The sequence below is a fragment of the Pituophis catenifer genome, unplaced genomic scaffold (assembly GCF_029215685.1).
Source record: "Pituophis catenifer annectens isolate HBS135680 unplaced genomic scaffold, rPitCat1.0.hap2 SCAF_2, whole genome shotgun sequence".
Taxonomy (NCBI): Eukaryota; Metazoa; Chordata; class Lepidosauria; order Squamata; family Colubridae; genus Pituophis; species Pituophis catenifer.
In genome coordinates this window covers 88,043,287-88,056,490 of record NW_027256882.1, presented here as the reverse complement: position 1 = coordinate 88,056,490, position 13,204 = coordinate 88,043,287, and the positions used below count along the sequence as shown (strand labels likewise).

Below are 13,204 nucleotides of genomic sequence, written 5' to 3'. Positions count from 1 at the left end.
TTCGTATTTATTTATTCATTTGTCATGTTTATGTAGTGTATATTGGAGGTGGTGACCTTTTGAGAGCTGTATGCAACAAAATTTCATTTTAATGTATGCCGATTAGTGTACATTAGTGACAATAAAACTATTCTATTCTAATTCTACTTCTATTCTTATTTCCAGCCAGAAAGCACAGTCATGATCACTGATTTCCCACTTATAGATTGCTTTGCTTAGCAGCAGAGTTGCTGGCCACAATTAGGATTGTTATACGAAGACTACCTGTAGAATTTTCCCCGGGATAATTCTTTTTCAGGATGTATAAGTTAAGAAAACAACATTCCTAGCAACATATTCTATCCTAGCTGTACATCCCCCATAAAATACATAGATGCAGGCTATTATAGAAAGATGGAATGCAAGAGCAAAAGGATAACTTTTATGTTTTAGATACTAAATTAAAATGTCAATAGCTACTCAATCATCTATTAGTCACATACTTTTGAAAATACTTAATAAATAGGTAAAGTAGATAACATGAGAAAATATGGCATTCATTGATGAAGTTTTATAAATTAAAGATGACCTGCAAGGTATTTTGACAAAATGTAATCAATTCTAAGCATATGTGCTGAATACCTCCATCATCCAGGCGAAAATATCCAAAAGCACTCAAATATATTATTAAGTTTCCTAAGCCTCATGTTCCAATGCCAAATAAAAGATGAAAGGAAGAAAACAACAACAAAGAAGTTGTATGCTTGGGCAATGCAATTTGACAGACACTTACCTGACCCCTTGTAGCCTAGCTCCATGCTCCAGCAGGATCCTTGGTGATTTATGTCATCACCATGATGGCACATGCTGGGGCGTTACATCGGAGCAGGAGCCTAGTGGGGCTGGACATCATGGAACCTAAGGGGAAAAAAAATAAGTGTCCAGCTGTGTGCTGAATGCCTATCTTAGTTTAGCCTGGAGGAATTCAGCACAAGCAACCCAAGTTGATTAATTTTGTCAAACTGATTTGCAGATCACCTTTAATACTATCAAGTAGTGAGGCCACACTTGGAATACTGCATATACTTCTGGTCACCACGATACAGAAATGATGCTGAGACCCTAGAAAATGTGTAGAGAAGACCAACTAAGATGATAAAGGGTCTGGAGGCTAAACCGTATGATGAACAGTTGAAGGAGCTACATATGTCTGGCCAACTGAAAAGAACAATTAGAGGGGGCACATGATAACTGTCTTCCAGTACTTGAGGGGCTGTCACAGAAAAGAGAGAATTAAAAGCACCAGAGGACAGGACAAGAAGTAATAGGTGGAAGCTTGTTAAAGAGAGATCCAATCTAGAAATAAGGAGAAATGTTCTGATAGTAAGAACAATTAATCAATGGAACAGCTTGCCTCCTGGTTTTGCTAGTTGAGAATTCAATATTACTACAGGTAATCCTTGACATATAGACACAATTGGAACTGGGATTTCCATCACCATATGATGAGATCAAAAACGGAGACATTACATGATTGCATTGCTTAGTGACCACAATTCCAGTATGTCCAGCTGCTGTTAACTGAGAATTGTGGTTTATTAAATGAAGGGAATTCCAGGTAAGTAGCATGGCAGTGCTACAGGGATATTGGGGAGGCCCTGGGAGGCCTGGCATATACCATTTGTGAGCTGGCTAGGGTACAGCAGTTTCGAGCCTCTATTTCAGTCCCAGGGCTGTTTCTGTCACAGAGAAATGCCACCTCAATCCCCACATTGTGGCCAGCCACGCCAACACTATTGTGCAAAGCCCCAGTTGCCCTTGCTGCCCTGCGCTCCACACACTCTGCCACGCCCTGCTAATCTTCACCACCTTGCATTGATTGTGCACCCCATTCCTATGCTTGGATCTAGCCCCACTAGATAAATTAGCGTGAGAATCTACTCCATAAGAAACCTAATAATAATACTTTTGTTAAAAGTGGCTATAACAACAGAATCTTGCAAGTCTGATTGTGCCATGTCTCTTCCCTTTCTTATTAGGTAGATGTCAGACTGAGTTAGGTAGATGTCAGACTGAATTAGGGAGATGTCAGACTGAGCTGCTTATGCACACTTTCTGCTTGTTTGGGACTTAAATCATGTTTTTCTCTTACTACTTTGGTAAGGGATCTGTCAAGGTCATCTTCCTTACTTTCTACACTAGCTTTGCAATAGGGTTTGTGACTGACAAACTAGAACTGGGACGAAGGCTTTACATGAGTTTTTACTTATTGATTGTGCATAAGCATTAGAGATTAAATACCTAAGAGGATAGGAATTACTAAATTAATGAAATACAGAAAAACCATTAACAGGTTTCTAAACTATAAGTTTACATGTGCTTAGAAACAAAAAGATATTTTGGGTTCTAAACTATGATTGGACAAAATTGCTAAATCAAGTATTTATCCAAATGAATAAGAACAAAACATACATCTTTATACATACAAAATAAAGGAAAACAGAACGCTGTTTTGAATTTTCTCCTAGATCTTAAAATTTAAAAGATAATTTCTACTTGTAGGACTTCAATGAATGTATTAAGAAAAACCTGATGAATTTGTATTAATTGTATTGTTTCCCTAAACTGATACAGTTCAAAAAGCATTTTCAAAAAGGTAACTGGCAAATTTTAGATGTACTAGATGCAACAAAGTTCTACTTTATCAGAAGATATAAATATCCATGATAATAGAAAACATCACTGAAAGAATCTATGGAAAATTGTCTATTATTTCATGTCTTTTGAGACTTAAGAAGATTAGTTTGTTTAGTCATAATATAGTTTAGGCAACAACTATTTATTGGAGAGAGCAGATGCTTCACTTAATGGTCATCACGACATTATGTCGTATCTTGAGGACTACTGGTAGCACCAAAATAGTTCACAATATGAAACATAATCAGTTTTGTACTTCAACTGATTATTTTTAATGGAGAAAATTGAAGCCTCAGACTAATTATTTTCCATTTATTGAAATAACTAAGCTGCTTATGTTGAATTGGAGACATTACTATTGTTATTATAGTAATGGGAGGGTCAAAAAAAACCCTCCGTGGGATACTTATATATAAATAATAAAACACATACAGGTAGTCTTTGACTTACAACTATTTGTTTAGTGATCATTCAAAGTTACAATAATGGCCATTTTTGGACAGGTTTCTATAAATTATTTCATAGCAAATGGGTGACACGTTAGTCTGCACAAACAGGATCAAAAATTCTAGAATGCCTGTTTATACTCAGAGATTTCAAGCTTGTTTTACACACTTCATTTCTTAAATCTTCATAATAAACAAACAAAAATCCTAATCAAGACATCTTACCTCCTTGCCTAAACGCAGAAACTTTTCCAACTCTCCCTTGTATAATGAAATTGATCACGATTCTATAGACTGAATTTGTATTTGTATGAAATGAATACAAAGTAGTATGCCAAACTAATTTGTACCACAGCAATGGATTCACTACTACATTCTCCTCCCAAGTAAATATAAGACAATATTCACATGCTTTGTTTCACCACATAACAGTTTTATAATCCTTTGAATATGATATTCAGCAACAACCAAATGAATACAAATATATGCATACCGCAGATAATTGATATAAAAGCATATGTGAAATTATTACTAAACTTGCATTAGTATTTTAACTATGATATAAAATTTAGTTTTGTTTCAAAATATTTCATCTTTGAATGCTCAGTGTGTATAAACTAAACTCTTTTCAGTTGTCAGTTTCCTACAACTCTGAATGCAGATTTTTGCTCTGATTAAAAAAAACACTTGAATATTTGTTGGAGTTTATTAAGAGTCAGTATAGCTCAATAACTTTAAAAATCCGAAGAATATTAGCATTGTAATAATGAGTATGAACCTTGTCCTAGGTGATCACTAAGTAAAGAGCAAGCAATACAGCCAACATTTTCTTTTATCAGTGTCTACTAGTCAAGAATAATATAGCTTATTTTCCTAGCATCTATTCCTTCTAAATGTTTGATTACTCACACAAATATATTGTCCTTTGGCATAATATGAGTTAAGCCTTCATCCATTTGGAAAATTTTCTGGAATCTGTGATTATAGACTTCAGTCACCACCATCTAAAATAGCAAACAGTTGAAGAACACTAATTAGAAAGCAGATTAAGTGTTCAATACTTGCCAGTATTAAGATACTTCTATGAAAGTGGTTCATAGAATGATAAATTAAACAGAATTCAGATATACAAAGATGTCATTCTCTTTGTTTTTGCCATAAAAATACATATCAAAATTGAAAAACACTGTAATTGTTTCAAAAGGTGTAAGGGTATGAAGAAAAACAGATGCTAGAAGGCAGAGTAAAAATAATATCAATTATTGATATTATATCAAATAATGATATAATGATGTATCATTATATCAAAAATTTTAGTTTGATAAATAGCACCTAAGTATCTGAAAAGGGAAGGAAAGCAGTTTCTGATTCTGGCCAAATATTGTAGTTTATAGATTCAAACACCTTTTATTTTTTTAAAAAAAATCTATCAGTATAGCATGGTTTACAAAGCAGACTGAAATGGACCAGTAGAAGCAGATAGCAGTAAGCTTAACAACAGTAAGGTTCCAACTTGGCTATATTCTAACATTTCTGGATCTTCTCCCAGAAAAACTATAATGTTCAAGTTCTGCAAAATTATTTTTGCCCATCAGAAGCTACTGAGTACTAGATTTCCTCCAATTATCAATTAAGAGAGAAAAGGTAATTATAATTCTGGTCCAAACATGCTTCCTTAAAGGATAAAATGTTAAGATTTCTTACTGGATTAACATTTAATAAAAAGCTTTTAATTTTTTGTTATTAATTTAACAATTCTTAATAGAAAGAAAAACAGATTAACAATTCTGAACAATTTGTTTCAATCAGTAAAACATACTACCTTGCCTGTTCTCAACAGAAAAACATACGTGCATATATTTTATATATATTTACACTGTAACATTAACCTTCAAAAATCCATCTTGCAAGTTCTTTGAACAAAAAATGGTAAACTTTTATGCTTTATTCTTACATTTTCTGCAGGGATCCCAGAAATTTTGGACAGTGCATCACACAGATCAGATATACCACCCATCATGGGCACTACTATTCGGAACTGGAAGTAAACAAAACATTAAATTTAGACTAAACAAAGTAAGGACACAAACCTTGGTAAAAGGATTTTCACTATAATCAGTTTCAATTCAATACTTCTCACTACTGATTTCACCTGATTTTTAAAATTGAAAATAGACTAAAAATGTATCCTACAACGTATCATTTTGTTGTAACCCCCTACTACAGAAAGAAAAGGCCTAAGAAATTCACTCTTCAAAGTCTAATTAAGACTATCTTATGTTAATTTTTTTCTCTTGTATTTAAGCATAAAATGGAAGTTATTCGTTTTGGTCATAAGGGCTTTAATTATTTAATAGAATATAATTACAATGCACTATATGTGAGACTGTCTTGGAGGAACATCCATAGAATTCAAACAAATGCTTCACTTACTTTTTATGAAAGCCAAATGCTCAAATTGTTTCATTCCACTGTTACATCCATTTATCTCTGTTGATTTCTTATTTGAATCTGAATACTGTTATGCTAAATATTTTTTAGTTTTTGTATCCCATCCCAATTTGTAGATTCTGGGTACCAGTATAATCAGGGCATAAATTACCATAACTACACCAATCACATTACTGATATCACTAGGAAAGAACTTGCCATGTGACAGTAGTTCAGTTACTAGGTATACAAGACACGTCCTCTGTGCTAAAGGCTCAAGAATGACATTTTTAGAAGACCAAATTGATTTGTCCATGGTGTTTTGATTGATGATACTCAGTGCCATCTTTGAGTTGACAGCAGAGCTCCTCAGACTCATGGTCCTAAGGGTTTTCAACCTGTTTTCCCCAGGGGCAAATTCAAGAGGAAGTCTGGGGAATTCATATTTGCCATGAACCTGCTTTAGCTTATTGCAAGTCTGATTAATAAATGGTGTCTGTCACATGCTAGATCTGTTTTTTTTGTCTCATTGGCAACATGATCTGGTGTTGGGGAAATAATATAATTCCCTTCCCATGGAGAGATAATTCCGTTAACCCTGGAATTTACCATAGCATCCCTGAGTAGGGAAGTTGAACCTATTCAATAGGCCTGTCCCAGGTCCCTAAAAATTTGTTTTCAGAATTAGCTGGGGGTTGGTTCCTGAGGGTTTGAAAGATGATTCAGCTGAAGCCTTGGTTGCTGCTTGGAATGAGGTAGCAGCAGCAGCTTTGATCAGAGGGTGCCTTGGATCTCTCCATGCACAAATCCCACTATATCCTTACGGAGGATTTATGAAGGATAAACCAGCAAGAGACATTTGCAATGCCATTGCAGGACAACTGGAAGCGAATCCAATCATCAGAGGTTAGAGACTTTATTAATGGCTCTTATAAAATATGTGGTAACATAAGCACTAAAATGTACTTATTTCTTTGCCTGGCAATCCTGTTCAGGGTACCTAGTCCCTATTTGGTTAAAACGGACTGAGTTATTACCTGCAGGATGGTTGTGAGGATTATTCTTGATACCTAGTGGATAAAATTGCTCAGATTTGTTCTATTTCACAAATATTTTTTTAAAAGGGAGAGATTTAACTTTCATTATTTTACTTCAAAAGAGATAGCAAAGCAATATCCCCCAAGTGATTTTTTTTCAACTTTTTTTTTCAATTTTAAAAAAGAAAAATAGCGAGTTTTGTAGATGAGGCTGAGCCCGAGGGAGCATCAAACGTGTCACCAGTCTCGAGTCCCTTTGCACCCACAAGAGTACCATTGACTCTTATCTACCGCCAATTTACTCTGACTGTTAGTAGTTCAGATTCTTGTATATTGTATACTTGTATAAGCTTATTGCATAAGCTTACAATAACCTTACAACTTTTAATTCATTTGAACTGCCTGGATTTCTGATTTTCCTGTGCTTGACAAGTTCCCTTGATTGGTTTTAGAACTATTTTAGTGCTCTAAGAAGTCTTCTGAGGCAGATTATAGTACCACTGACATTTCTACTTACTTGCATAGGTTTGCACTGTGGATCTGCAAACACCAAGAACACCTCCATGGATCTATCTTTCTTCAAGGGCAAAGGGAGTGTTAAATAGCAAAACGGATCAAAAGTTACTGAAATTTTAGAACATTTGGGGCAGACCAATGTGGATTTGAAGAGTCCGTGAAAAATATCTACAATTATAGAGTCATTACGCAATCGATGGTTCTCCCAGGCTTCTTTTGCAACCACCTATATAAAAAAAACAGATTGCACTGAAACAGCAAATATTGAATCTAGTCAATTCAATACATTCATTAAAACAGATTTCTTTTACAGGAACGTTAGTGAAATATATATGCCTCAAAGTAATATAACCTAAGATAGATGTTAGAACCACCAAAAAGCTGGTGGACTAGGTTATCTGAAAAATTACATACTCCTATACCATTTTTGCCACTTGTGCTATCATAGACTATTGGTGAGAATTTATGAAATCATCTTTCATTAGGGCTTTAGAATTCTTTACAGGAAAGATTTAACTAACCTCTTTTTTCATTTCTTCCCTTAATAAGACAAAACATATTTTTGTTTCAGTAATCTTTTGGCCCCATCAGTTCTCTATTTTATTGTTACTCTGTATTTTACTTTTTTCATTTTTATTGTTGAAGATTTCATTACAATGGAAAAATACAAATTAAACAAAAAAATAAATAAATCAACATATGTATGCATTTAATTAATTTCTCAAATATAATCCATAAGAAATTTTTAAAAATCAAGATATTACAAAATACACTATGTTAGTTATAACTGTGGATTAGTATTGTACACAAAAGCTATGACAAACCTTATACACAATTTTAAATTAAGTATGTCATTATATCACAGTTCAGGTAATTCTGAGCAAAAATATTTTGTTCAAGTCAGGATCAAATAATAAATTACATACAACTAAACTCTCATCGTATTTATCATTTATACTCTGAAGTTAGCTTAAATGGTGTATTATACCACAACAATTTTTGAATCAAGGGTATCTAATATTTGCCAATTTAAAGAACGTGTAAAACATCTAGCACCCATTACTCCTCTGGAATTGAAATTTCCACAATTTCAGACTAGCTTTATTAGCAAAGTTGTGACCATTGCAGGGTTCCCCGTCACGTGACCGATTTCTGATGCTCCCTGAGATCAAGCAAAGTGAGTGAGGAAGCCGACAGGAAGTTAGAAGTTCTGCTCCCACTGCTTTTTTGCCTGCCTGTGGTCATTCTATTTATCTTTTTAGATATGTAAATACTGTCTTAGTAATAAAGTTTATTTCCCATTGCAATTTTTTTTTTTAAATTATGACATGTACTTTCTTTAGATGATCACAGGACTGTTCAGCATTGGTGTAAAATAGTATGGTCATTTAATTTAATTTTCATTCTAGTCATTCTGCACTATTTTCTCTCAAAGGATGACTCAACAGGTCACAAGGGTTGTCTAGTTTAATTTATCAAATTTGTAAACCCAGTGACCTCATAACAATTCAGTACAATATATTTTAATCAGGGCTTAAACTATCCCAATTTTCTTAACTTTGCACATTATAAAGAAATCCAGCTTTTAAAAAACCTGTGCTTAAAATTTCTTTTGTCAGAGAAGGAAAGAGGAGGGAGAGTATTTTTAAACTTGGGACAAAGCCTATCTCATGCATTTAATACTAATCAATGTATATAGAAAACCTGTAATCAAATCAGTTCTAATCATTCAGGCTTAGTAAGTGGAGAACTGGATGGAATAAGGTATCAAAAAAGTGGTTATTGCTTGTATTATAAAGGAAACTCAGATGCTTTTTCTCCGTAAGGTTGTTCTTCCTTTTCTCCTTCTTCTACAGCACAACTGAATTACAAATGAAATTTTTTTAGAATGTACCGAATCAGGTCTCCCATTAGCATCTTTCAACTCCAAATATGGTTTCTTCTTTACTCTGTTTAAATCCTCATGTAAGCCATCCAAAAGAAAGGCCAGAAGCTCCTGAGAATCTTGTTGTTGGTATCCTGAAAACTGAGGAGCAAAACGACCAACCTGAGTCTAGAATTAAAAATGGAAAAAAGGAACACAATTAGGAATATTGTTTATAAACTCCATGAAGTGAAATAAAATAGCAGTGTCCTCAGTTCTACAGAATTCAATGTAGCTATGCTCTAGTTTATAGTTACATTAGAACCGTCAACAAATAACCAGTTTCTCATTATCCTGTAAAATAGCTTTAACAAATGATTTTTTTGCCATAAATTGTTAGGGAAATTTTCCTTGGTTCTGTTAACAACATATAAATCAAAGCATGCTATCTTTTTTCAGGCTAAGTACTGTCTTTGACTAGGACCTTACACTAAACTGGGAGAGAGGATGAGACAGAGAGGAAGAAGTCTATGTGTCTTATTAATACTACTAATATAGTTGCTTCCCATAATTCCCTTCTTCTTGGGAATAATGAAACAAAGCCAGCAGAAGCTCTACTGTTGCTCCCAAAGATGTTGTTCACTATTCAAATAAGCAGGAAAGCTGCTTCACGGCTTAGGCACAGGATATTTGTCGGACCATCTGCAACCAGCAACAGCTCCCCATCGGCCGGGTGTGTTCTCACAGGGTGGGCCTACTCAGGGTGCTGTCGGCTAGACAGTGTTGACTGGCGACCCCTAGAGGTAAAGCTTTCTCTGTGGGTGCTCCCACCCTCTGGAACCAACTTTCTCTGGGGCTCCAGTTGGCCCCTGACCTCTGCACCTTCCGCCGAGACTTAAAGACATGGTTGTTCAGCTTGGACTGGGGGGGTTAACATGTATTTTAACACGTTTTATTGGATATTTTATTGTTGTGAGCCGCCCTGAGTCCTACAGAGATAGGGCGGCATATAAATAAAATAATAAAATAAAATAAAATAAAATAAATAAAATAAATAAAATAAATAAAATAAATAAAATAAATAAAATAAATAAAATAAATAAAATAAAATAAATAAAATAAATAAAATAAAATAAAAAAATAAAAATAAAATAAAAAAATAAAATAAAATAAATAAATAAATAAATTGCTCCTGTCACTTTTTCTCCCAAGAAGCCTGCTCCAGAGTAAGAGATCTCATCACAGTATCCCTTTCAATGCCCGCTTGTACTCATGCAGAGCTGCAACACCACTTCCCCCACATGCCTACACTCACACAGTACTGCAGCATTCCCTCTACAGCCCATAGCACTCATCTGTCTGCCAGCCTGCTTGAGAGTCTTCCAGGACCTACCACTTCCTGTCAGCTTTCTCTTTGCTTGTTAGAAGTTGGCAGGAAGTCACAAGTCATGATCACATGAGGATCTTGTTTAATGACCTGTGATTCTGGCCTAACAGTGGTAGCAGAACTTCCAGGAGTGTCATTGGTAAGCAGTGTGATCATGTGACATCATGATTTACAACTGCATTGCTTAGTGATGGAAATTCTGGTCCGGATTACCATTGTTAAGTGAGAATTAGCTGTAAAGGCACTATAGTGGGAACATGTTGTGCATGAAAGAGGGTAACTTGAGACCAGAAAATAGGCATTTGGGTTTGCACATGGGCCCAGCACATAGGTGTTTAGATAGGGAAGGGACTGGTCAAGTGCATCCTCAGTAGTTGCCAGTGGAAGATAAAGGGAAACAAAGTGTTTGAAAATGAGGACTGGGCTGGTGCATCAATTAGATATGAAATGAGGACTGGGCTGGTGCACCAATTAGATATGAGCTAGTGAGCAGAGAGGTAGGTGGCAGGTTGGGTAGGGCAGCATTGGCACCTATCAGAAAAGAAGATGCTAGAATATTAGGAAGAAGAGCTGATCGCGGATGGATATGTAATTCAACAGCAGAGGTGATGGGAAGATATGGTGGGAGATTTTGGCATATAGTCAGGGCCGGATTTTCCTATAGGCTAACTAGGCTTCAGCCTAGGGCCTCAAGATCAAGAGGGGCCTACACAGTGGTGGGATTCTGGGGGTTCTGCCGAGCCCTTTGTTAAATTGCTGGCTCGCCCGCCCCTCGCCTCCCACCCACGCGGCGCCAGCCTACCGTAGCCAGGGGTGGGCAATTGTGGCTCTTTTACAACCTGTGGACTTCAACTTCCAGAATTCCTGAGACAGCTTGGCTGCCTCAGGAATTCTGGGAGTTGAAGGCCACAGGTTGTAAAAGAGCCACAATTGCCCACCCCTTCCCTAGCCTGAGTTCCGCTGCCTGGGATCCACGTGGGCTGCCACATGGTTCCCCACCGGCTCCGGATGGAGAAAGCAGCTTCCAGCCTTCACTCACCCTCACTCTCTGCTCTGTTGGATCGCTTACCCCGCCCACTCCCCATCTATTGCTGCCTCCGATGGCTAGAGGAAAAAAAAACTTCAAATTCTTGCCGCGGGGCTTCAAAGGGCCGCCCTAGAGCCAGTGCTGCAGCCTAACCCTTTGTTAAATTGCTGGCTTGCCCCGCCCCTCCGCACCACTATTTATTGCCAATAAATAGTGGTGGGCGAGGGGCGGGGGAGCCAGCAATTTAACAAAGGGTTCGGTGTTTTTTTTGTAATTTTATTGGCCCCCAGAGCTTCAGCATAGGCTAATTAGCCCTTGCTTAGATCAGCTCCCGACCCCCAGCTGATTTGCTCTCAGCTGTTTTGCTCACGGATCTGCTCCTTGCTTGCAAAGAGTGCTGATTTTTTCCCCCCTAGCTATACTGAAAAACGAAAGAGATAGTAAAGCAGGCTGTTGGCTTTGCACGTTGGAAAATTAGGCAGGCAGATTTCTTTTTCCTCACCAAAAAAGGTAGGTGCAAACAACGGGAAATTTAGGGAAAAAGAGGAGATTTTAAAACACAAAAGAAAAAAAGTTCTATTTAACTAGGGAATTGTAATAATTGAGATACTATTAATTGTATATTTCTGAAAGCAGAAATGGTTAAGTTGTGGTTTGGAGGAATATATGGGGGAAATTATTTGGTTTATTATTATTGGTAAATATAATTAATGGATTTGTAAGAAATTGGATTGCATGGAAATAATTGGAATATTCATGTTCATATTGATTAATATACAAAAAAGGTAGTTATATAACTAATTGATTTATATTAAAATGTTGAATTTATATTAAACAACTAATATTACATAATTAACCAATGTGAGGATGGATAGAAAAATAGATGACAATGCAAAGGGGTATAATATAGAATAGAAGGGAAAAATTGAATTTGATTAAGATTAGAGATGAGGGTGAAGGGTAATATTGGTTTTTTACAAAAATAGATGAGGAATAAATATGGCAAAAAGGAAATATAGAAATTGTAAATTTAATTGAAATGACTAAACACTGTTTAAATTTGTGAACCGGCCAAATACTCTGTTCAAAGAAAATACATTGTATGTTTGTATGTGTGTTTCTAATTATTGTTATTTATTCATATTTGTTCTCTTTTATTCTTTAAAGTTTAACAATTCATTCTTTATCTTAATATCTTTATATTTGTTTGGGGTTGGCTTTCTTCCCTTTCATCTTTTTTATTGTACAGCAATCTTTCTCCTCAAACCTACCACCTCTCTCTTTTCTTTCCTTCTTACTTTCTCTTCCTCCCCCTCTTCTTCTCCTCCCTACTTCCTCTTCCTTTCTCCTTCTCCTCCTCTCTTCCTCCCACTCTAGTTTCCCTTCCCTTCCTTCATCCCTCTCTATTGCTGTATCCTTTTATGCATATGTACTACTCAGAGGGCTGAAAAAGTTATTTCTGACTGGTCCTCGCACTTTTGACCAGTCCTCGAACTTACGACTGTCCTCACATTTTACGTTTTTGCCCTATCTTGTCACCATGGTGAAGAGAAGCAGTTGTGAAATGAGTGACATGGTTGTTAAGAAAGCTGCACGGGCATAAATGTGAGGATGGTCATAAGTGTGAGGACCGGTCAAAAGTACGAGGCCCAGTCAGAAATGACTTTTTTCAGCCCTCTGGGTAGTCCTTTTGTGCATATGGACTACTCAGAGGGCTGAAAAAGTTATTTTTGACTGGTCCTCACACTTTTGACCAGTCCTCGAACTTATGACTGTCCTCACATTTTACGTTTTTGCCCTATCTTGTCACCATGGTGAAGA

General features: G+C 36.1%; 1 protein-coding gene across 2 annotated transcripts in view; it reads right to left on the bottom strand.

Moving 5' to 3' along the window:
* The window catches only part of USP4 (ubiquitin specific peptidase 4), a 48,208-nt gene that overhangs the window by 21,025 nt on the left and 13,979 nt on the right, over positions 1 to 13,204 (bottom strand). The window contains exons 10-14 of one of the 2 annotated variants that reach the window (XR_011599993.1): positions 9,000 to 9,158; positions 7,107 to 7,331; positions 5,077 to 5,160; positions 4,032 to 4,126; positions 773 to 897 (exon numbers count right to left, since the gene is read on the bottom strand). Coding sequence is in view for 1 of the 2 variants with exons in the window: in XM_070937105.1 (XP_070793206.1) it covers positions 4,032 to 4,126; positions 5,077 to 5,160; positions 7,107 to 7,331; positions 9,000 to 9,158 (563 nt within the window). In the remaining variant the exon portion in view is untranslated. The remainder of the gene's footprint in view (positions 1 to 772; positions 898 to 4,031; positions 4,127 to 5,076; positions 5,161 to 7,106; positions 7,332 to 8,999; positions 9,159 to 13,204) is intronic. The other variant, XM_070937105.1, reaches the window with a different exon arrangement.